Consider the following 19,338-nt stretch of genomic DNA (forward strand, 5'->3'; position numbering starts at 1 on the left):
TCCAGGCCGGGCCGCGGCACTCGCCGCCCAGTCCAGCCCAGCCCGGCCCGGCCCTGCCGCCGAGCCGAGGCCCCCAGTGTCCCGCGCACCGGAGGAGCAGCCAGAGCCGTCCCCGGCCGGGGCCCCATCCCAGCCCGCCCGCAGCCCGCCCGGCCCCGGGCCCCCAGCCCTTCCTCGCCCCGGGGCCGGGGCCCCCGCCGCCTCCCGGCCCCTGCGCCCCGGCCCCGGTCCCCCGGGCCATGCGGCCTCGGCCCCGCCGGCGCCCGCCGCGCACCCGAGATGAGGCTCCGCAATGGCACCTTCCTGACGCTGCTGCTCTTCTGTCTGTGCGCCTTCCTCTCGCTTTCCTGGTACGCGGCGCTCAGCGGCCAGAAAGGTGAGTCCCCCATCCCCCGCGGCCGCCTGGGCTCGGCCCGCGCCCGTCCCCACACCTGGGTGCACCTGGGTGTCGGTGGCGGGAGAGGGGTCTGGTCAGAGGCCGCGTGAGGCGGCTAGAATTGGCCACAGGCGCCCCTGTCCTGGCCGGCCGGGAGGACGCCCCTCCCAGGCTCGCCCCCACTTGTTTGCTGCTGGAATAACCAAATTCTCCTCTGGCCTGGGCTGGGCCAAGAGGCGGATCGGTGATCTGTCCTGTGTGTAGCGCTCGGGACTGGCCTCTGCGGGCAGTTATCCCCATGCCTGGGAATATCACTCCCATTGGTCAGTTGAGGACCCATGGAGTTATCCCAGAGGGGCAGAGACACAAGGTCACAGAGGTGAGGTAACTGAGCCCAGGTAATGTGGGGAGCCTGCTCAAGGCATCTGGACAGGAACAGGCACAGTGTTCTTGAGACAGGTGTGAGGAGGCAGCTAGGCACTACTCTGCACCCCACACCACCTAGCCACTCCATCCCACTCCCAGCGTTCAGCTCCAGCCCACGGCTGGTGCTGCTTCTGTGCATACTGCTCCCTGGGGCCACCTGCCAACCTTCTCCCTGGCACCGGGGCCCCAGGACTCCTCAGGTACCTACTCCCCAGGAATCCTTTCTGTGTATTCTCACCTGTGCAGAGTGAGTGAAGGGCCTCATGAGTAGCCAGTCCAGCCCTGGCTATCTGATCACTTACTTTGTGTGGTCTCATTGGACCACTCCTACCTCCTGAAACACATCTGAAGCTTGGGCAGGTTGTCTAGTCCACCATTAGAGCCTCTGAACTGAGCACACATAGTGGGAGGCCTCAGCACTGGCCCAAGTCACCTGCTGGAGGATGGGGTGTTTTGGCCTGAGGGGGCTGAGACCCTCAGAGGCCCTTTGTCCCTCCAGCCTGAGCACTGGAGGCACTATGGGAAAAGCTGCTTCCTTCCTGCAGGATCAGGCTAAGGCCAGCTGACTCTCTGCCTCCCTTCTACAAACTACTTCCCTGTTCCCCAACAGCACAGTAATGAGGTTGGAGGAGGAGGCTGGTGGAGGAGCTGGATCCTTCCTTGGGAGTCCAAGTTCCAACTGCCCCCACCAGCTTCTTGCCAGCCCAGCCCAGCCCAACCCAGCCTTTTGCTGTCATTCTGTTTGGGTGGAGGCCAGGGTTGGCCTTGGGGCTCCAAGGCCAAAGATTCACAAATAAGGGACCCTGAGGAGATACCTCTTAAGGCCTGGTACACAGCATGGCAGTATAGAGGCTGTTCAGGTAGAATGTGTTATCAGGGGACGACATAGTCAAGGCACAGTTTCCATAGGGAGGACGTATCACTTGAGGAAGGGTATTTTGTGCCCTTGGGAGAGTATCCATGAAAACAGACTAGCATGGCAATCTAGGTGGGGCCATGTCTGAAGATCTAGGGCTCATTCAAATCAGATGATGAGCCCTTGTACCTTATCCTCAGCCAGGCCACAGTTCCTGTAAGTCTTGTATAGCAGCCACATGTCCTCAGCCTTGATGTCAGGAGCCACAACCAGGTACCCCATGGGAGGCCTCTTCTGGGAGAGTAGCTAGCTCACCATAGGGAATCAGTCTCCTGGAGGAGTAAGCAGAGTGAGGGGAACAGAGTGTTTCCACCTAGGACCCCTGTGCCTGAGGTGGGCATGCAGGAGGCTGGCACTCTGAGGAGAGCTCCCCAGCGAAGAGTGAGGCTGAGATGCAAGGATTCTTTCCCTTGGGGGATTAAATCCCAAAGCCTTTAGGAATGGAAAGGGCAATGACTGTTTCCATGGGGGCCCAGTAGGGCCCTGTCTTTGGAGTCCTCGAGAGAAGCTAGAAATCTGGGCAATTGTGTGAATGTTTCATCTCATTCTTATAAGCAAACAACTCTGTATAAGCCCACAGTGAAGCCAGACTCAATCAGTCTGAAGCCAGATTAGATCCTGGCTTCCAGGTTGCTGTGGATATAGGGCTCAGGAGAAAGTCCAGTGCTTAGGGAAAAGGCAAAGGAAACCAAATCTGCAGGGAAGGGAGGAGTTGGGCAGGGAGCCAGAGAGGAAGGGGACAGCAGGAGCAAGGGACATCCAGGAAGCCTGTGTCAAGTCCAGGAAGGATTCTTAGACTTTGGCAAGATGGACCCAGGAACAGGGTTTAGGGCCCAGTTTCACATCCGGCCTTGACTATTTTTTTTTTTTAATATTTATTTTTTAGTTTTCGGCGGGCACAACATCTTTGTTTGTATGTGGTGCTGAGGATCGAACCCGGGCCGCACGCATGCCAGGCGAGCGCGCAACCGCTTGAGCCACATCCCCAGCCCCGACTATTTTTATAAAGTAGCTCTGTGGCCCTCAGCCAAACACCTGCTGAGACCCATCCCTGGGGAGGCAGACCCTTAGGGGGAGATGGAACACTGGGCCTCAGCTACACAGCCCTTCCCAGTGGATAGGCTGTCTCTCTCCCTAGTCCTGGACTTCAGTAATGTTGGACACCCTCCTTGAGTCCTGGAAGGGAGAAAGCCCAGGAGAGGGGTGGATACCTGCCATTCTCCATGTTCCCCTTCCTCCCCTACAGGTTCATAGCAGATCTCTGGCTGGACCTGGCACCTGCCTGTGGCCCTCTGAGCCTATTTCCTCTTTCCTAAGTATGCAACCCTGGAGCTCTAGCTTGGTTCTGGAATCTATTTCTTCACCTAGGTGGAACATTGTGGGCCCCAGGGTGCCTGATTCCTCTGCCTCCAGGGAAGGAATGAGAACACCTCCAGGCCAATAGTGTACCAATAGCTCTCAATAGTGTGGTCACAACTTCAGTCCTTGCTTGGGGCCAGCTCTACCCTGCCTTCCTAAAGTGGGAAGTTATGGCTGGAAAGAGAAGCCAAAGTCTCTAATTCCCAGGATCCTCTGCCATGCCCTGTTCTGCTCACCCAGAAGGACCACAGGCTCTTACAGGCTTTGCCTCCTCATCACTTGAGTTGCCTTCTCAGCCCACTCACCACCCAGCCCATAAAGATTGTGGGATGATGGGATGGCCTGGCAGAGCCCTGGTATAAGCAGAGCCCATGGGGAAGGTGGTCACAGAGCTTGAATTTCTGGCTTTGACAGGCTAGGACAGAGTGGACCCACCATCAGAAAAGCCAGGGTTGAGGGTCAAACCCAAATCTTATGGGCAGAATCGGGCAAGACAAGGCTAGCAGTGTTCAGGGAAATGACAGTAGCTAGCCCTAGCTTGGGTAGGAGCCATTTCCAACAGAAGAGAGACCATGGTAGGGAACAAGCTGTGGTCAGGCCTAGGTGGCCAGGATGATTCAGAGAAGCATTGTCCACCATGGCCTGCCTGTCCTGTCCACCTGGGGCAGTCCAATAAGGGACAGAGTTTGGTCGATTTAAATAACCGACCAAAGGGTAGGGGAAATGGGGCTCTAGTTAGAGGTATGTGAGCCTTCCCTCCCCCCCTCAGAGTGGCCCCACCTCAGGGAGCTATTTTGGATGGAGCCAGTGGCATAAGTTTGCCCCTTAGCTACACTACACAGAGGGAGGCACCTGTTCTACCCAGGCAGCTCTGAACTCCTCCTTGGAGCTCTGAGAGTCTCAGCACCTCTGATTCTCTCCGTCAGCTACTACTACCACTACTGAAAAGAGAAGAGCTGTGAGTGTTGAAGATGGCCAATTCTGCACTCAAGGAGTCAGGTTTCTAGGGTAACTGGCTAGGAGCCTCAGATCTGGTAACCCGACTCCTTCTCCCCCCACCCACCACCACCAAGCAAGGTGTATGGCCTTTAACCCTGGTGAGGCAGGGTGTGGGAAGATTGGGGAACCATCTGCTCTAGTAAGAGGTACCTCCAGGGGGATCTGCTTAGCTTTGTCTTCTCCAATTCCCTCTTCTTGCTCTGGGACTTAGCATTTAAACCTCTGCCTGGTCTGAGGCTGAAGCTGCAGAAGGAGGTGTGTCCTTTGCCTTGATCCTGACCTTTGGTGCACAGGGCTGGGTGGGGGAAATGCCATCCTAGGGTACTGAAGGAGCTGTGAACCCACCAGGGATCAAGGAATAGCAGAACTGCTTGAGGTAGGAGGGGAGTTCTGGAAGGATTCTTAAATTTTGAGACCTGGAAACAAGGCCTTGAAGGCTACACGTACTTTCACTAGTCCCATAAGACAAAAGGGGATTCCAGGCAGAAGAAACAGCTGTGCAAAAGCAATAAATGTTAGATGAAGAGGAGGTGTATGTGATGGCAAATAAAGAGGGCAAAAGCCAGACTAACAAAGGCCTTGAATGCACAGTCTGGCAGGAATTGCTGGCACCCAGCCATGGGGGTTGTTTATCATTCTTGCCCACTGGTCCTTGCCAGACCAGTGGAGCCAGGTGCTTGACACCCCAGGAAATCCTCTCTGCTCTCAGGCAGCCCCACCTGTGCTGTTCCCAGCCTACGTATACCCCTAATGCCCAAGCCCAGCTACTGCTATCTGGGGTCCTATTGGAGGTTCTGACCCGGTTCCCCCTGGGTGGCATGCAGGCATTCAGGGCTTCTGTCCACCCCCTGTCCCCTGACTGTTTGAGCAACACTTAGGCTAGTTTCTCAACTTCATCTACTTATCTGAGCAAGCAGGTGGGATGGGAGTGGCTAAAACTGCAGCAGCCACTCCCAGGGTCCTATGTGACACTGAGAATTCAGTGCAGATGACAACCAGGACTGTGAACAGACACCCAGGGTCACAGATCAGTCCTACTGGGAGGATAGGAATAGGAGTTCAGGGAGGCTGGCTATCCCCAGAAGGACTTGGGGATGGCGCTGACTTTGAGCTCAGGTAAGGGTGACAAGAGGGAAGGGGAAGGCTAGAGCTGAGGAACTGCTTGAAGAAGGGCAAAGTCCTTGTATCCTGGATGGGACCTTGGGTGTTCTAATCCCCACAAAGAGCACATGCAAAAGAAGCAGGAGGGGGGCTTTGGGAGCCAATGGGCAGAGAGGATTCAGTCTGAGGCTATTCCATCCCCTGCTTAGCATTCCCTGGCTTGGGACTGGAAGTGATCTAGTGGTGTTCTGACTTTAGAGGTCTCCTCAAAGAAGTATGGTGAGAGGGCAAATCCCCCTGCTGGGGGCTTGCCTACCCCAAGCATGAGCATCAGTGTGACTTTACCAGTGACCCTTATGTAAGGCAGTCACGAGAAGAGCTATAGATGTGCTATTGTAGATGTGCACAGATGGGTACTCAGCTGTATGCACTAATATGAGCAAGGGACTTACCTGAGCAAGGTATGCTCCAGGCCTCCCCCTGGTAACTATGCATACGGCCTCACAGGCGACGTAGTGGACGTTTACCAGCGGGAGTTCCTGGCACTGCGCGACCGATTGCACGCGGCTGAGCAGGAGAGTCTTAAGCGCTCCAAGGAGCTCAACCTGGTGCTGGATGAGATCAAGAGAGCGGTGTCAGAGAGACAGGCGCTGCGAGACGGAGAAGGCAATCGCACCTGGGGCCGCCTAACAGGTGAACTGTGCAGAGGGCAGGATGAGGCACACAGGGACTGACAGATTGCAGGCCCACTGTCTGACCAGTTCCTTTCTGATCCACCCAGAGGATCCCCGACTGAAGCCGTGGAACGTCTCGCACAGGCACGTGCTGCACCTGCCCACAGTCTTCCACCACTTGCCACACCTACTGGCCAAGGAGAGCAGTCTGCAACCAGCAGTGCGCGTGGGCCAGGGCCGCACAGGAGGTAGGAGTGTAGTAGCCTAGCAGGGGCAAGAGGCGGGCAGTGAGGAGTCCCCAGCGTCGTGCCCACTGTCACCTCTGTGCGCCCCTACAGTGTCGGTGGTGATGGGCATCCCGAGCGTGCGGCGCGAGGTGCACTCGTACCTGACAGACACGCTGCACTCTCTCATTTCTGAGCTGAGTCCGCAGGAGAAGGAAGACTCCGTCATCGTGGTGCTGATCGCCGAGGCGAGTGGTCTAGGGCGTGGGGGTGAGGAAGGTATAGAGGGAAGACCCAAGATTCCAAATAACCAGAAAAGAAGTAATAAATAAAAGCAGAACAACATCCTGGAGGAAAAAACTACCAGAAGTTTCATTCACAAATTTATCAAAACAAAGTTAAGACAAAAGAAGCATTTTAGCGCCCCCTCGTGGAGATGGCCTGTTATTGGTTCCATTCACCCAACTCTATGTCAGCCCCCTATGTATCCCAAAGGGCTTTGCCTAAGGTAACTGGGACTCCCAGCCCTGGCCTTACTTGGCCTTCTGGACAAGAGGCTCATTCCCTCCACACGTGGGGACATCTGAAGTCTGCACCCCTGTCCCTCCTTCCTTCTTCCAGGCCATTAGGGGTGGTAACCAGCCTAAGAGGGTGCTTGGTTTTCCCACAGACTGACTCTCAGTATACATCGGCAGTGACAGAGAACATCAAGGCCTTGTGAGTACTGGAAACCCAAGAAAGCTGGTGAAGGGAAGGCCCTTGGGGTGCTGGGCAGACAGGAGCCTGCCTCCCCCACAAGATGGTGCCTTCCGTCTGTGGGGGAAGATGCTTCCCCTGTTGGCTGAGAGAGGGTGAGTGTGTAGGGGTGTCCAAGCCCCTCTGGAGCCTCAGTGCCTCAGTACACTGGTTGTGGTGGTGTGGGAAGGAGAGGGGATGTCTACCTGGTGAGCCCTAACAAAGGGTTGGCTCAGAGGCCCTCTTAGCCCTGGAGGCTACACACCCACTGGGCCTTCCTGCCCCTCTCTCCAGGTTCCCCACGGAGATCCATTCCGGGCTCCTGGAGGTCATTTCCCCTTCCCCTCACTTCTACCCTGACTTCTCCCGCCTCCGAGAGTCCTTTGGGGACCCCAAGGAGAGAGTCAGGTACTTGCCCACTTCCCCTCAACACCTTGGTGGCCCCAACAATCTGTCCACCTGCTGAGCCTGTTGGTATCTGAGTCCAGAGCACTTGTCACCATGTGTCTGTCCTTGGAGGACTGCTGCATGGGGATGGGGGATGGAGGATGGGTCCCTCCCACTCAGTGGCTTCTCTGGTAGTCACACTGGAAGTGAAGGAGTCTCAGGAGCTGAGACCCCTGCCCTCCAACCCACAGGTGGAGGACCAAACAGAACCTCGATTATTGTTTCCTCATGATGTATGCGCAGTCCAAAGGCATCTACTATGTACAGGTCAGCCCTGAGACCCTGTATGCCCCTGCTCTAACCCGGACCTTGGTTGGGCCTGGATGCTTAGCCCTGACCTGCCTCATATCCCTTCCTGCTCTGGCTTTGGTTAAACTTGGATGAAGGACCCTGCCCTGCCTGTGTCCATCCTGAGTCCCAAACTTTCATGCAGCTGGAGGATGACATCGTAGCCAAGCCCAACTACCTGAGCACCATGAAGAACTTCGCACTGCAGCAACCCTCAGAGGACTGGATGATCCTGGAGTTCTCCCAGCTGGGCTTCATTGGTATGCCAACCCTTACCCAGTCCCACTGGCCTGTCCACAGCCCTTCAATCCTGCCACCCCTCTGCTGTTAGCTCTTAGCTCCAGTATCATGCTGTCATGCTTATGAGCCTTTGTCCAGATTGAGGTGTTCTAGAGTGCCTGCTATAGCCCCATCTGCCCTCTGCATGGGGATGTCTGGGTTCACCATCCTGTCTATCCCCTTATGCCCCCACCTGCCAAAAGCTGTTTCACAGATTTGTAGTGGAACTCTTCCAGTGGCTCTCATAGGAATTAAAGAGGGTCAAGCAATGCTATCCATTCTGTACCCATTATTCCCCACCCCAACCCCACCTCCAGGAAAGATGTTCAAGTCATTGGACCTGAGCCTGATTGTGGAGTTCATCCTCATGTTCTACCGGGACAAGCCCATTGACTGGCTTCTGGACCATATTCTCTGGGTGAAGGTCTGCAACCCTGAAAAGGATGCGGTAAGTAGGGGGTGCACAGAGTGAGGAACAGGAGAAGCTGGGCATTCAGCCAATAGCATTTGACTGTGTTCTCCTCCACATGTCTGATCATGAGGAGATAGCCCTGCTGGCCAGGCCTGCCCTTGGAGTTGGGGCTGAGCTGAACCCTAGGGTGTCGCTCTCCCTTCACAGAAGCATTGTGACCGGCAGAAGGCCAACCTTCGGATCCGCTTTAAGCCGTCCCTCTTCCAGCATGTGGGCACTCACTCGTCACTGGCCGGCAAAATCCAGAAACTGAAGGTGAGGTATACCACATGCTCCTGAGGCAGGGATGGGGATCAGGGTGAAACTCACTCATGCTCAACTCACTGTTCCTCTGTGCCACAGGACAAGGATTTTGGAAAGCAGGCCCTGAGGAAGGAGCATGTGAACCCACCCGCTGAGGTGAGCACAAGCCTGAAGACATACCAGCATTTCACCCTGGAGAAGGCCTACCTACGTGAGGATTTCTTCTGGGCGTTCACACCTGCTGCAGGGGACTTCATCCGCTTCCGCTTCTTCCAACCATTACGCCTTGAGCGGTCAGTGTCAACAGCCACAGGGCCACATTGGGGGAGGGGGCAAGGTGCTGACCTCAGCACAAGTTCCTTTGCCTGCATATGACCCCCAGAAAATTGACCTCACTGTTATCTAACCTCACCATGCCTCAGTTTTTTTTTATCTGCAAAGTGGGGCTCATAACGGTACCTTACTACCTTGTGAGGACTAGTTTAGGCAGTGCCTCTAGGTGATGGTTGTCACTAGATCATTGTCAATGATCATTGTCCCAAGGTAAGGCCCTGGCTGCCTTTTATGGCCCATAGATCGCCTGTGATGGTATCTACCCCCCCTAGCTCTGGGGCCCACCTACTGCACTCCTGCCCAAGCCTGACCTTTTTCTGCTGAATCCTGGGCAGTGTGTCACCCTTTGCAGCAGCTCACCCATTTGTCTGGCCATGTGCAGGTTCTTCTTCCGCAGCGGGAACATTGAGCACCCAGAAGACAAGCTCTTCAACACTTCTGTGGAGGTGCTGCCCTTTGACGTGAGTGTTCCAGGATGTGGGTGGACACTGAGGCTTGACCCTCTCATGGCAACCACTCCAGCCCCTTGATTTGCCCCCAGAATCCCCAGTCAGAGAAGGAGGCCCTGCAGGAGGGCCGCTCAGCCACTCTTCGTTATCCTCGGAGCCCTGATGGCTACCTTCAGATAGGTGAGTAAAGGACAGTGGGGGCTGGGGGGGGGCATCTGGCTGGGCTGAACATGCAGGCCCTGTTTAGGCTGAGTGTTAGGTTTTGGCATGTTTACTTCTCAGCACTGCCCTCCCCTAGGCTCCTTCTACAAGGGTGTGGCAGAAGGTGAGGTAGACCCTGCCTTTGGACCCCTGGAAGCACTGCGTCTGTCCATTCAGACTGATTCCCCAGTGTGGGTCATTCTGAGTGAGGTAAGCCAGGGCAAGGTGCAGGGAACAGCAGGGAAACCATGACAGAGCCCTGAGCCCTGAGCCCTGAGCCGCACTGACCCTGTGCCCAACTCCTCCAGATCTTCCTGAAAAAAGCCGACTGAGCGAGGGCTTCTGAGGGTGCTCTGTGGCCAGCCCTGAAGCCCATGTGTCCAAGGATGTTGTCGTTGCTGCCCCCGGAGGGCCAGGCGCATCCATCCTGTCCAGAGGGTTCTGTGCAAGGCCTGGGGTCCACCGCTGGCCCGGAGGCCCCAGGAGCTGGTGCTGCCCCTGCCCGCCGGCCGCGGGAAGAGGCAGGCGGCCCCCACACTGTGCCTGAGGGCTGGCCCACTGGCTGCCCGCCCGAACTGTTCACACCCAGCCAGCTGGCTTGGGCCAGGCCGTTTTAGAAGAGCTTTTTCTTGGGCGCCCACTGTCTCTGGCGCGAACACTGGAATGCATATACTACTTTATGTGCTGTGTTTTTTATTCTTGGATACATTTGATTTTTTCACGTAAGTCCACATATACTTCTATAAGAGCGTGACTTGTAATAAAGGATTAATGAAGTGTGTGCCTCAAATGTGAATGCTCTGAGTTCTGGCCAGGCAACTCCTGGTCTGCCTCTACACTTGCCCAACCTCCAAGGACCCCATTTGCTGGTGGTCAAAGGAAGCCCTGGTACTCAGAGACCCCACCCTGTATGAGTTGCAGTGATGGACTTGATCTCTCAGAGCTAGGCCAAGGGCCCAGCCTTCTGCTGATACATGTCCAGAGCTTCTGCAGCCACTGCTCAATAGGACCTTGCTCAATTCCAGATAGGGTCCTGGCAGTCTAGTCAGTAACTCATTGAGTTCAGGTCCAAGCACCCAAAGCTGCCCCCATCCTAGGAGTAATCCCTTCCTCAAGTATACCCTTTCCCCATATCACTGTAGGCTGGCGTCCCCCTGCCCCTGCTGCCTGTGCTGCCAGCTTTTCCTTGGTGCCTCAAGTTAAAGGTATTCTCCATCCTCTTTATTCCATCTCCTTCATGGTTCTCTGTTCTTGTCCTTGTCTCCTTCTCACTGGCTTCCCTAGTCTCAGACTAGGGTCTTCTTCCCTAAAACAAATGAGCCACCTCCAGCCAACCTCAGGGCACACATTTTTGACCCTGCTTATAAAACCTTTGTGCTCTGCTATCTAGGCCAAAAGTCACTTTTAGAAATGATTTTCCCATAGGCCTTCCTGGTGTCTGGTCCCCCAAAGCACCCTGATGTTTTCTTGAGAAAACCTATTCTTGACTACACTTCGGTTCATGCCCACTACTCTACTGCTCTTGACATGGGGGACACAGTACTGATCAAAAAAAGGGATCTCTGCTCTCATTTGGGGAGAGACTGACCAGTTCTGGTTGTGAAGGCAGTGTGGGGGAAGACGAGGAATTAGGTAGCCAAGGTCAGTGGAAGGGAAAGAAGGCTTGAGGGACACGGGTGAAAAGAACACTAAATGCGTGGGGGCGGGGTAAAGGTTTAGAGGGAAGGGAAGCCCTTTCCATACCTCCGAGCCCCAACACTACTGCCACCGCCAAACAGCTGAATCCCTGCAGGCTTTACAGCCTCTGATGCGCCCCCCCCCCCCCACACACACACACACACACACGACCCAGAAAATGCAGTTGGGGGACCAGTCACGGAATCTTTAATTAGACACTGGGATGCAGGGGTGGGCAACCATCCTTTGCTCCTGGACTCTCTGGCTCTTCCCAACTTTGCCAACCCGCTGTCCTTCCTCTCAAGTCATCATAGGCAGCAGCATCTGGAACCGTCTGAGAAGCGCAGCTTGCAAGGTGGCCGGGAGGAAGTGGAAGAGTAGTCCGAGGGCAGCCAGCGCCACAAGCAGCCAGAGCGCGTGCGCGCTCGCGTACAGGGGGGCCAACCTGCGGGCCAAGCTCAGCGGGTGCAGGAGGAGGCTCCGCCTCTCTCCAGCTCACGCACCAGTCCTGTCCACCCTCTCCGCTCAGGGTTAAGGCACCGCCTGGCGAGCCGATGGCCAGCTATCTGCCAAGGGCCCGGGCCTTCAGAACCCTGCCCATGAGTGATCTTTCCCCAGAACGGCTTTACTGGGAGTCCCGCCCGGGTTCTCACCTTAGTTGCGCCGAGCGCGCGTAGCCCTGGAAGTAGCGGAGGCGCGCGAACAGGTAGACCAAACCACACAGAGCTGCCGCGCCTGCGAGAGTGACAGGTGTGCTTGCTGGCGCTGGGACCCCAGGGGACCCACTGCAGCGCCCATCTCCTGCCCCCAGACCTTCGTGGAAAAAGATGCCAGCGACCCAGAGCATTGCGAGGAACAGCGGGAAGTACTCGCTGCAGTTAACCCTGTGGAGGAGGCGGGGTAGATGAGACCGCCGGTCTGGTTGGTCCTCTGACCCTAATCCGCCTCATTCTCGCTACTCTCTCCGCGTCCTCCCGCCGCTCCTCACTGGGCTCGGTAGACGCGCTCGAACTCAGGCGGACCGGTGGTGAGCGGCGGGGACACGCGGAAAGCCCTGCGCGCCCAGATCACCTGCAGAGAGAAGTAGGCTGGGAGCAGAGGGGAGGCCAGAGTCAGGTCTGGACGCCCCGCAGACTTGTGAGGAGGCCTTCTCTTGTCTCACCCTGCACTTTCCCTTCTTCACGCAGAAAGATTCCCCTCTAACTCCATTCCACGAGAATCTCCTATCAGACCCGTCTGCCGGCTGCATCAAGGATGCTTAATGGGGAGGGCAGGGCTGAAGCTATGGGCAGGGAAAGGCCCTGTCCTTTCTGCCTCGTGAGTGGTGCCAACTGTTGGTGGGAAAGGCCACATGAGACTTTGCTCCTGAACAATTTGACTTGCAAAACTTAGGCAAATGCCCAACTTCCACTCTCTAGGCATGGACTTCAGCTTTCTAGTCTCTGGACAGGAAGTGCCACCGGTGGGCGGGGGTAGGGGGTGGGAGTGATGAGATGTGGGGGAGGAGGCTGAGGTAGAATTAAACTCTATTCCTCCAGATGCAAGGAAGCACACCCTAGTGGCTAAGAGAACATGTTCGCTCAAATCACCCAGAAAGGGCCCCCTGATGCTGCTTAAAGCTTGGGTCACTCAAGCCTGTGTCCCAAGGCCTCCAAACTGTGGCATAGGCTCCAGTCTATTTTTCTGTTCAAACATTATGGATTCAACCCTAAATCTTACAGATGCTTCTTTCCTGCTCCCAAGTAATTGCAGCCGGGACTTTCCCAGCCTAACTCCAAGATGCCCAGGAAAGGTGCAGAAGGTGAGCTGGCCATAGGGGCCCTTCTTTTGCAGTGTGGCCCTTTTGCAGTGTGCAGAGGTCTAGGCCAGGTCCTGACCTCATACACAGGCTTGTCTCCCGGTGAGTTCCATGGCTCTAGTGCCTTTGGTGCCAGGCCCTTTGTAGACATATCCCATTCCAAGTGTACTGTAGGTGCTAAGGGGTGACCATGCCAGCACAATGTAGATTATGGAGCTAAACCTGTGGCTACTTGAGAAGAAATTGGGGACCCATCTTGTTTGTGATGCTAGAGGTCAAGTTGACCTGCCTGTTTAGTCCTTTCAGGACCTCAGCACAGACTGTGCCATATCTTAGCCCTCATATTGCTGGGGCAATGGTGTCCTCAAGCAGCAGAGATATCTGGCCCAGGAATGTGTCTAAGGCCAGTCTGAGAAAAGCATCAAAGTCAGGCACCTTTCGGGGGACTAGGGAGCAGGTTTCAATCCTGTCCAGGTCTGCATGGTCCCAGTGTGGAAGGTGCCTTTGAAGGAAGGGCAAGGGAATGGGCACTTCTTGGGATTCCCAGAGAGAGACACTGGAAAGGGCAGAGATCAGTTGCTCTAAGCCCATGGCCTGCCATCCTCTATACACAAGGGCCATCCTACCTTGGGCCATGGAGGGAATTCTTCTCCCAAGAATGAAGGGTACAGTCATGAGTGGTCCCCCCATTCATCTAGGTGCTCTCCCACCCCCAAGTCCTACAGCTCCACACAGTTGGATACCACACTAGGATCCTTTGGGAGTCCTGCCCTCTTCCAGGCTTCTTATGCTGGCTAAGAGGCCACCAACCCCCATCCCCAAGCCACCACCTAGCATGCCTACTTCAGTTGTCCCTCAGCAGTCTTTTTCCTTTTTGCTGCTTGTCCCCCTTATTCATCCATCCCTCTCAGTGTTGGTAACTGCCCAGAGTTTCACAGCTTGTCCTGCAGACACCCCCCCACAGCTTTCCCTTCACTACCTTATGAAAATCCAAGTGAGCCTCTCAACCAGAACTCAGGCCCTAGGGCATGCAGGTCTCCAGTGACTCTGGAAAAGTGTGGGCCTTGGCAATAGGAGCCTAGGCTGGAGGTAACCCTCTGCCCTTCACCCAGGTCTGGGACCCCCACCCCTTTCCCAGGGTCTGGAAGATAGAAGACAAATTGCATGGGTCTGAGGCCTACCCACTTCCAGATAGGAGCCATCCTACCTTGCAGCAGGACTCCCAGGAGGGTAACACTGGCCAGAAGAGCCACCTCGTCTTTCATGGTGCCAGTATTGGAAGGGCTAGCTGCAGAGTTCTTATCAGCCCATCTGCTGCTCAGAGGCGGGCCCCAGAGAGGAAGAGCAGCTCAGCACCCACTCCACCCCTTCTCAGTGGAGGGAGGTGCATAGCGGGGGAGTAACCACAAAGGCAGGGAGCCCAGGCTAGCTGGAAGGGCGGAAGCCAGAACTGGGGACAGTCTGGCCACTTCCCTAGTTCTTCTTGCCCCTTCCATGACTGGTTCTGTGCTGACAGAGCCCAAGCTGTCCACTCAGGCCTGCTTCAGCGCTGGGTTATGTCCAGTTGTTTTGTTTCCCCACAGTTTTTCCCTTGCTCTGCACCCTTAGCTGGTCCCAGATGGCCCTTCAGACTTCCCCTTCTTCCCAAGTCCTAGACTCCAGGCTCCCAGGCTCCCAGCCCTGATTCCCCCACCCACCCATACCCACACTTACCTATTTCTCCACCTCTAACCAGGGCTGTTCAGTAGTGTACAACCTTAAACAACAATGACTGTAACTTTCCCAGCTTCCTCTGGCCTCATAATGAAGTCCAAGTGCCCCCAGTCACACTAGGCCTAGCCATGTTCTTGCTCCTTTCAGGTAACATCATGCCTGCCATCCTGGTAGCCTCTATGCACAAGGGCCATCCTACCTTGGGCCATGGAGGGAATTCTTCTCCCAAGGCCTCCTGGTTGGCAGGGTGGGTCTTCTTACTTGGGAGTCTCTGACCCCAAGCAGTCATCTGGCTTTTTCTGCCCAGCATCCCAGTTAGCTCAGGATAGCATTTCTCACTTTTCTGAGGCCCCAATCCTCCCCACACTTCAGTCCTGTGATCTGAACAGAACTGACTCTTGCCCCTCCCAGGCCTTGGGATGGACAAGTGAGCCAAAACTGTGAGCCAGCCAGGCACAGTGGTGTGTATCTGTAATCCCAGAGGCTCGGAAGGCTGAGACAGGAGAATCACAAGTTCAAAGCCAGTCTCAGCAACTTAGCAAGACCCTATCTCAAAATAAAATACAGAAAGGGCTGCGGATAGGCTCAGATGTTAAGCGCTCCTGGGTTCAACTCCTGGTATCAAAAAACAAAACTGTGTGAGCCAAGGCTGACTCAAGATGGTGAGATGTGATTCTGGAAAATTCATTAGCAATTTGGGCAAGGAAGTTTAGAGTTGGGAGAGAGACTGCCAAGGGCACCAGAGGACTCCGGCTTGCGGGAGTCCCTGGGGCTCACCTTGCCTGCCATGCTCTCCCAGGCCTTTTCAGGGTTGTGTTGTTGTTGTTTTGTGATACTTGGGACTGAACCTTGAGGTAATTACTCTACCACTGAGCTACATCTCCAGCACTTTTGATTTTTTATTTTGATACAGGGTCTTGCTAAATTGCCAAGGCTGCCCTTGAACTTGCGATCCTACTGCCTCAACCACAGAATAGAGTAGCTGGGATCACAGGCGTGTTCCCTTATACCCAGCCAGTCTTTTCAGTTTTGTGAAATGTCACTTCTCTTTTTGACTAAAGCTGTTTCGAGGTGGGTTTGGTCAGTGGTAACAGATTCCATATTGATACAGATGCAAAGGCATGCCAGCTCGGTGACATGCTGGTAATACCAGAGACTGAGGGTTGAGGGTACAAAGGTAGGGGCCATTGGAGGCCACAAGCAAGCCTGGCTGTGCTGTGGAAAAGGAGGGGACAGAGTAACTGCCACTTCACCAGGTCTTGAGCCACCAGGATGCTCTCCCACATGCACACACTGGCTGGTCACACTAGGAGAGTCTCAATATGTCTGGGTCATATGACCTTGGAAGCTCCATGCTTAGCACACAGCTAGCCTCCTTTCTTGTTGTCCCCAAGCCCTGGTTCCAACCTGGGGACTTTGTGCCTGCTGGGCTCTCCCAGAACCCCTTTCTCCGTCTCCTCACCTGGCCAATAGTCACTGCCCTTTGCTCATCATCATCCCCAAGACAACAGATGATCCCCAACTGGGGGCCCTGCAAGTTCTTCAAGGTCAGGGGTGGGTCCTCATGCTTGTCCCCTGACTTAGGCCAACATCTAACAGGAGCAATTATGCCAAGGGCTGGAAGATGATTGATAGAAGCCAGGAGTCTGAGTGCCAGAGAGCAATGCCAGCCACATCTTTGGGCCTTCTCTGCCACCCAGCCCACTTCCTCCCTGAACCTGTTATTTATTTATTTTTTTTTAATATTTATTTTTTAGTTTTCGGCGGACACAACATCTTTGTTTGTATGTGGTGCTGAGGATCGAACCCGGGCTGCACGCATCCCAGGCGAGCGTGCTACTGCTTGAGCCACATCCCCAGCCCCCTGAACCTGTTATAAGGAGCCACTTCAGAAAACACTCTAAGTCCAAATTCAAATCAAAGAGAACTTTATTTACCTGGCCAGGGACTGTCACCCACCTGTAGAGACTGAAGCTCTGTGGGAGAACAGCCATTTCCTGGCCTGTGTCTTGGGAATTTAAGGACGAAAACCACAGCTCAGGGGCTTTCCTTAGCGTCATGCAAGCAAGCCAATCATAGAAGCTAAAACAGCAGTTAGCACAGCAACTCAATCACATCTTGGGTTTGAGCAGGTGTCAGACAACCTTATCCTGAGTTCAAGCAGGTGATTAGTGGGAGCGAGAATCTACTTCAGAGTCTTGGATCACCAAGACCACCATATCCTGGGTTGAGTACATTTTGTAGGGTACAAAATACAGAATACCATACATTATAAGAAAACAGCTTTCATTTCAGTTTCTCAGAAACAGCTCTTGTAACAGTTTTGTTTTTTTTTTTTTTTTTTTTTTACAGAAGGCAGCAAAATGGAGTCTTAGGCCCACCTATGACAGTTCTTGCTTTATAATTGTCTTATCTCACTTATCAAAATCTTATATCTATAATCTATATTTTTTACTAATCTATAACCTACAACTTACACTCTTACTGATTGTATTTATCAGTTCACACCACAACAAACCTTCCCTGACTGCAGCCCCTACGGCTCTGGTCTCCCCTCTAGACTACCAAGGCCTGTATTAGGGAGGGCAGAGCACATGCTGCTAGGCAGGCACCAGCATAGGATCTGGCAGCTGTGCCCCCATGTGTCTCTGTGAACTGTGTGGTTGCCCACATGCCTGTTAGTAAACTTTTACACACCTCTGGAGTCTCTCGGTGCATTGTATCAGAGCTTACCCATGGGCCTGTTGGCATGTCTGGGTCTTTAGTTCAGACCCTCTCTCCACCAGGCTTTCATTTCCTCCGAGGCCTGGATGTCCTCCCATCCAGGAACATCCCCTCTGCTCTAATAACAGGAAACTGTTGCCTGACATCAGCAGATTCTGAGGAAGTCCCTGGACAGATGTCCAGGCAGGGTCCAGGGTCTCAGTCTCCTTTGTGCTCACCTCCTTCACTGAGTTGCCCAGACTCTCAGGACCCTGTCTAGGGTTGGCCATGCTCAGGCTGACAGGAAGAGCCAGTCCAAGGTCCACCAGGCACTGGCCACCCACCCTCCGCCCTCCTGTCAAGCCCTGGAGACACCAGGGCTGTGAACAGGAAGGGAAAGCTCCTCCCTGAGCTCCTGCAGAACCTGCCCTGTGTGACCTCAGCCCCCACATGGCCAGGAAGAACCTTCTGGATGCTGAGCTCTTGAAGGGCCTCTGGGACGTAGAAAGGCCCTGCTGGTTTTCAACCATGAGGTTGAAAAGGAATCAGAATGCAAATACAATAGACCAGCAGCAGCAGTACACAACATAGACCCTCAGCTGTAAAGTACAAATAAATAAATATGTAAATACAGAAACCATGTTATACTTACAAAAAGTTGCAAAAATAATACCCTCTTCACTCAGCCTCCTCTAGTAGTAAGTATATGGGCTGGGGCTGGGGCTCAGTGGTTGAGCACTTGCCTCGAACATGTGAGGCACTGGGTTTGATCCTCAGCACCACATAAAAATAAATAAATAAATAAATAAAGTTATTAAGTCCATCTACAACTAAAAAAATATTTTAAAAAGATATATAGTATAAGCATCATATAATTATGTAAACCAAGAGATTTCACATTGATATCTTCAAGCCATTTTACAGATTTTATTTAAATTTCAGTAACTGTCCCATTGAAAGAGTACAGAGACTTTGAGAAACACAAAAGACCACAGATTCTATTTACATGAAATGTCCAGAAAAGGCAACTCCGTAAAGTCATAAAGCAGGCCAGTGGTTGCCTACAGCTGAGAGCATGAGGGACCTTATCGGAATGATGAAAATGTTCTAAAACCAGCTTGTGGTAGTGTTTGAACAAGTTGGTAAATTTAATAAGAATGATTGAGTTGTATGCTTAAAATAGATGAATTTTGTGGTATATAAATGATACCTCAATAAAGATGTGTTTAAATGTTTGTAAATAAGGGCTGGTATACAGCTTAGTTGGTAGAATGCTTGCCTAGCATGCACAAAGCCCTGGGTTCAATCCCCAGCTCCACCAATTAAAAAAAAAAATTACAAATAATGTTTGCATACCTTTTACCTATTTTCTTCAAATGTTGACATTTTTTTTTCTTTCAGTGCTGGGAATTGAACCCAGGGCCTCTTTCATGCTAGAAAAGTTTTCTACCACTGAGCTATACCCCTAAGCCCTCCACCGTCTTATAGCAACAATAAAATTATCAAAGCCCGTAAATTAACATTGATATAAGACTATTAACTAATCTACAGACTATTAACTTTTCATTACTATAACAAAATACCTGAGGCAGGACATTTTGTAGATAAACGAAGTTTATTTAGCTCACAGTTTTGGAGGCTAGACATTCAAATAGCATGATGCAGGTTTTGCTGAGGGTCCTTCTTGGCTATATAACATCACAGCATGAGTATGGTATGTCTCTGTGTGTGTCTGGTCTTGCTTTCTTTCCTTATTAAATTAACAAGGATTAAATCACGAGGACTCCACTCTAATGAATAATCTAACATACTCACTCCCCCAGTGCCTCACCTCTACACACTATAATCCAATTAATTTCTACCCTCTTAATACCATTAACATGAGATTTGGGAAATTCAGCTCCTGCAAGAGTTGGGTAGGGAGG

The 19,338-nt window shown here is 53.3% G+C and overlaps 2 protein-coding genes across 7 annotated transcripts; one reads left to right on the plus strand and one right to left on the minus strand.

Moving 5' to 3' along the window:
* The first annotated feature begins 209 nt into the window (after positions 1-209).
* On the plus strand, positions 210-10,312 carry Mgat4b (alpha-1,3-mannosyl-glycoprotein 4-beta-N-acetylglucosaminyltransferase B). Of its 3 annotated transcripts, none has more exons than XM_027953333.2 (15): positions 212-376; positions 5,685-5,870; positions 5,959-6,099; positions 6,190-6,323; positions 6,746-6,792; positions 7,105-7,218; positions 7,449-7,524; positions 7,691-7,805; positions 8,142-8,272; positions 8,444-8,551; positions 8,639-8,832; positions 9,255-9,333; positions 9,414-9,501; positions 9,620-9,732; positions 9,831-10,312. In XM_027953333.2, exons 1-15 carry the CDS (start codon positions 280-282, stop codon positions 9,852-9,854), a joined length of 1,647 nt encoding a protein of 548 aa, XP_027809134.1. In that variant the 5' UTR covers positions 212-279; the 3' UTR covers positions 9,855-10,312. The 3 variants fall into 3 exon arrangements, with proteins under 3 accessions (XP_027809136.1, XP_027809134.1, XP_027809135.1); XM_027953334.2 differs by lacking the exon at positions 212-376 and adding an exon at positions 5,156-5,192; XM_027953335.2 differs by lacking the exon at positions 9,831-10,312 and having other exon boundaries at positions 210-376; positions 9,604-9,732.
* A 1,066-nt stretch (positions 10,313-11,378) lies between these two features.
* Ltc4s (leukotriene C4 synthase) lies at positions 11,379-14,345 on the minus strand. 4 transcript variants are annotated; one of them, XM_027953348.3, is made up of 5 exons: positions 14,205-14,345; positions 12,188-12,287; positions 12,013-12,083; positions 11,853-11,925; positions 11,379-11,546 (listed from the first exon to the last, which is right to left on the minus strand). In XM_027953348.3, exons 1-5 carry the CDS (start codon positions 14,260-14,262, stop codon positions 11,411-11,413), a joined length of 438 nt encoding a protein of 145 aa, XP_027809149.1. In that variant the 5' UTR covers positions 14,263-14,345; the 3' UTR covers positions 11,379-11,410. The 4 variants fall into 4 exon arrangements, with proteins under 4 accessions (XP_027809149.1, XP_027809148.1, XP_027809147.1 ...); XM_027953347.3 differs by having other exon boundaries at positions 11,379-11,644; positions 14,205-14,344; XM_027953346.3 differs by having other exon boundaries at positions 11,853-11,934; positions 14,205-14,344.
* Positions 14,346-19,338: the final 4,993 nt, after the last annotated feature.

This window comes from Marmota flaviventris, chromosome 5, assembly GCF_047511675.1.
Source record: "Marmota flaviventris isolate mMarFla1 chromosome 5, mMarFla1.hap1, whole genome shotgun sequence".
Lineage (NCBI taxonomy): Eukaryota > Metazoa > Chordata > Mammalia > Rodentia > Sciuridae > Marmota > Marmota flaviventris.

Coding starts and splice junctions, on each gene's coding strand:
- Mgat4b (XM_027953333.2), top strand. CDS start 280: ATGAGGCTCCGCAATGGCACCTTCCTGACGCTGCTGCTCTTCTGTCTG. Junction 7,806..8,141: donor CTCCCAGCTGGGCTTCATTG/GTATGCCAACCC, acceptor CCCCACCTCCAG/GAAAGATGTTCAAGTCATTG. Junction 9,334..9,413: donor TGGAGGTGCTGCCCTTTGAC/GTGAGTGTTCCA, acceptor ATTTGCCCCCAG/AATCCCCAGTCAGAGAAGGA.
- Ltc4s (XM_027953345.3), bottom strand. CDS start 14,262: ATGAAAGACGAGGTGGCTCTTCTGGCCAGTGTTACCCTCCTGGGAGTC. Junction 11,935..12,012: donor TGGCATCTTTTTCCACGAAG/GTCTGGGGGCAG, acceptor TCACTCTCGCAG/GCGCGGCAGCTCTGTGTGGT. Junction 11,645..11,852: donor GCGCGCTCGGCGCAACTAAG/GTGAGAACCCGG, acceptor CTTGGCCCGCAG/GTTGGCCCCCCTGTACGCGA.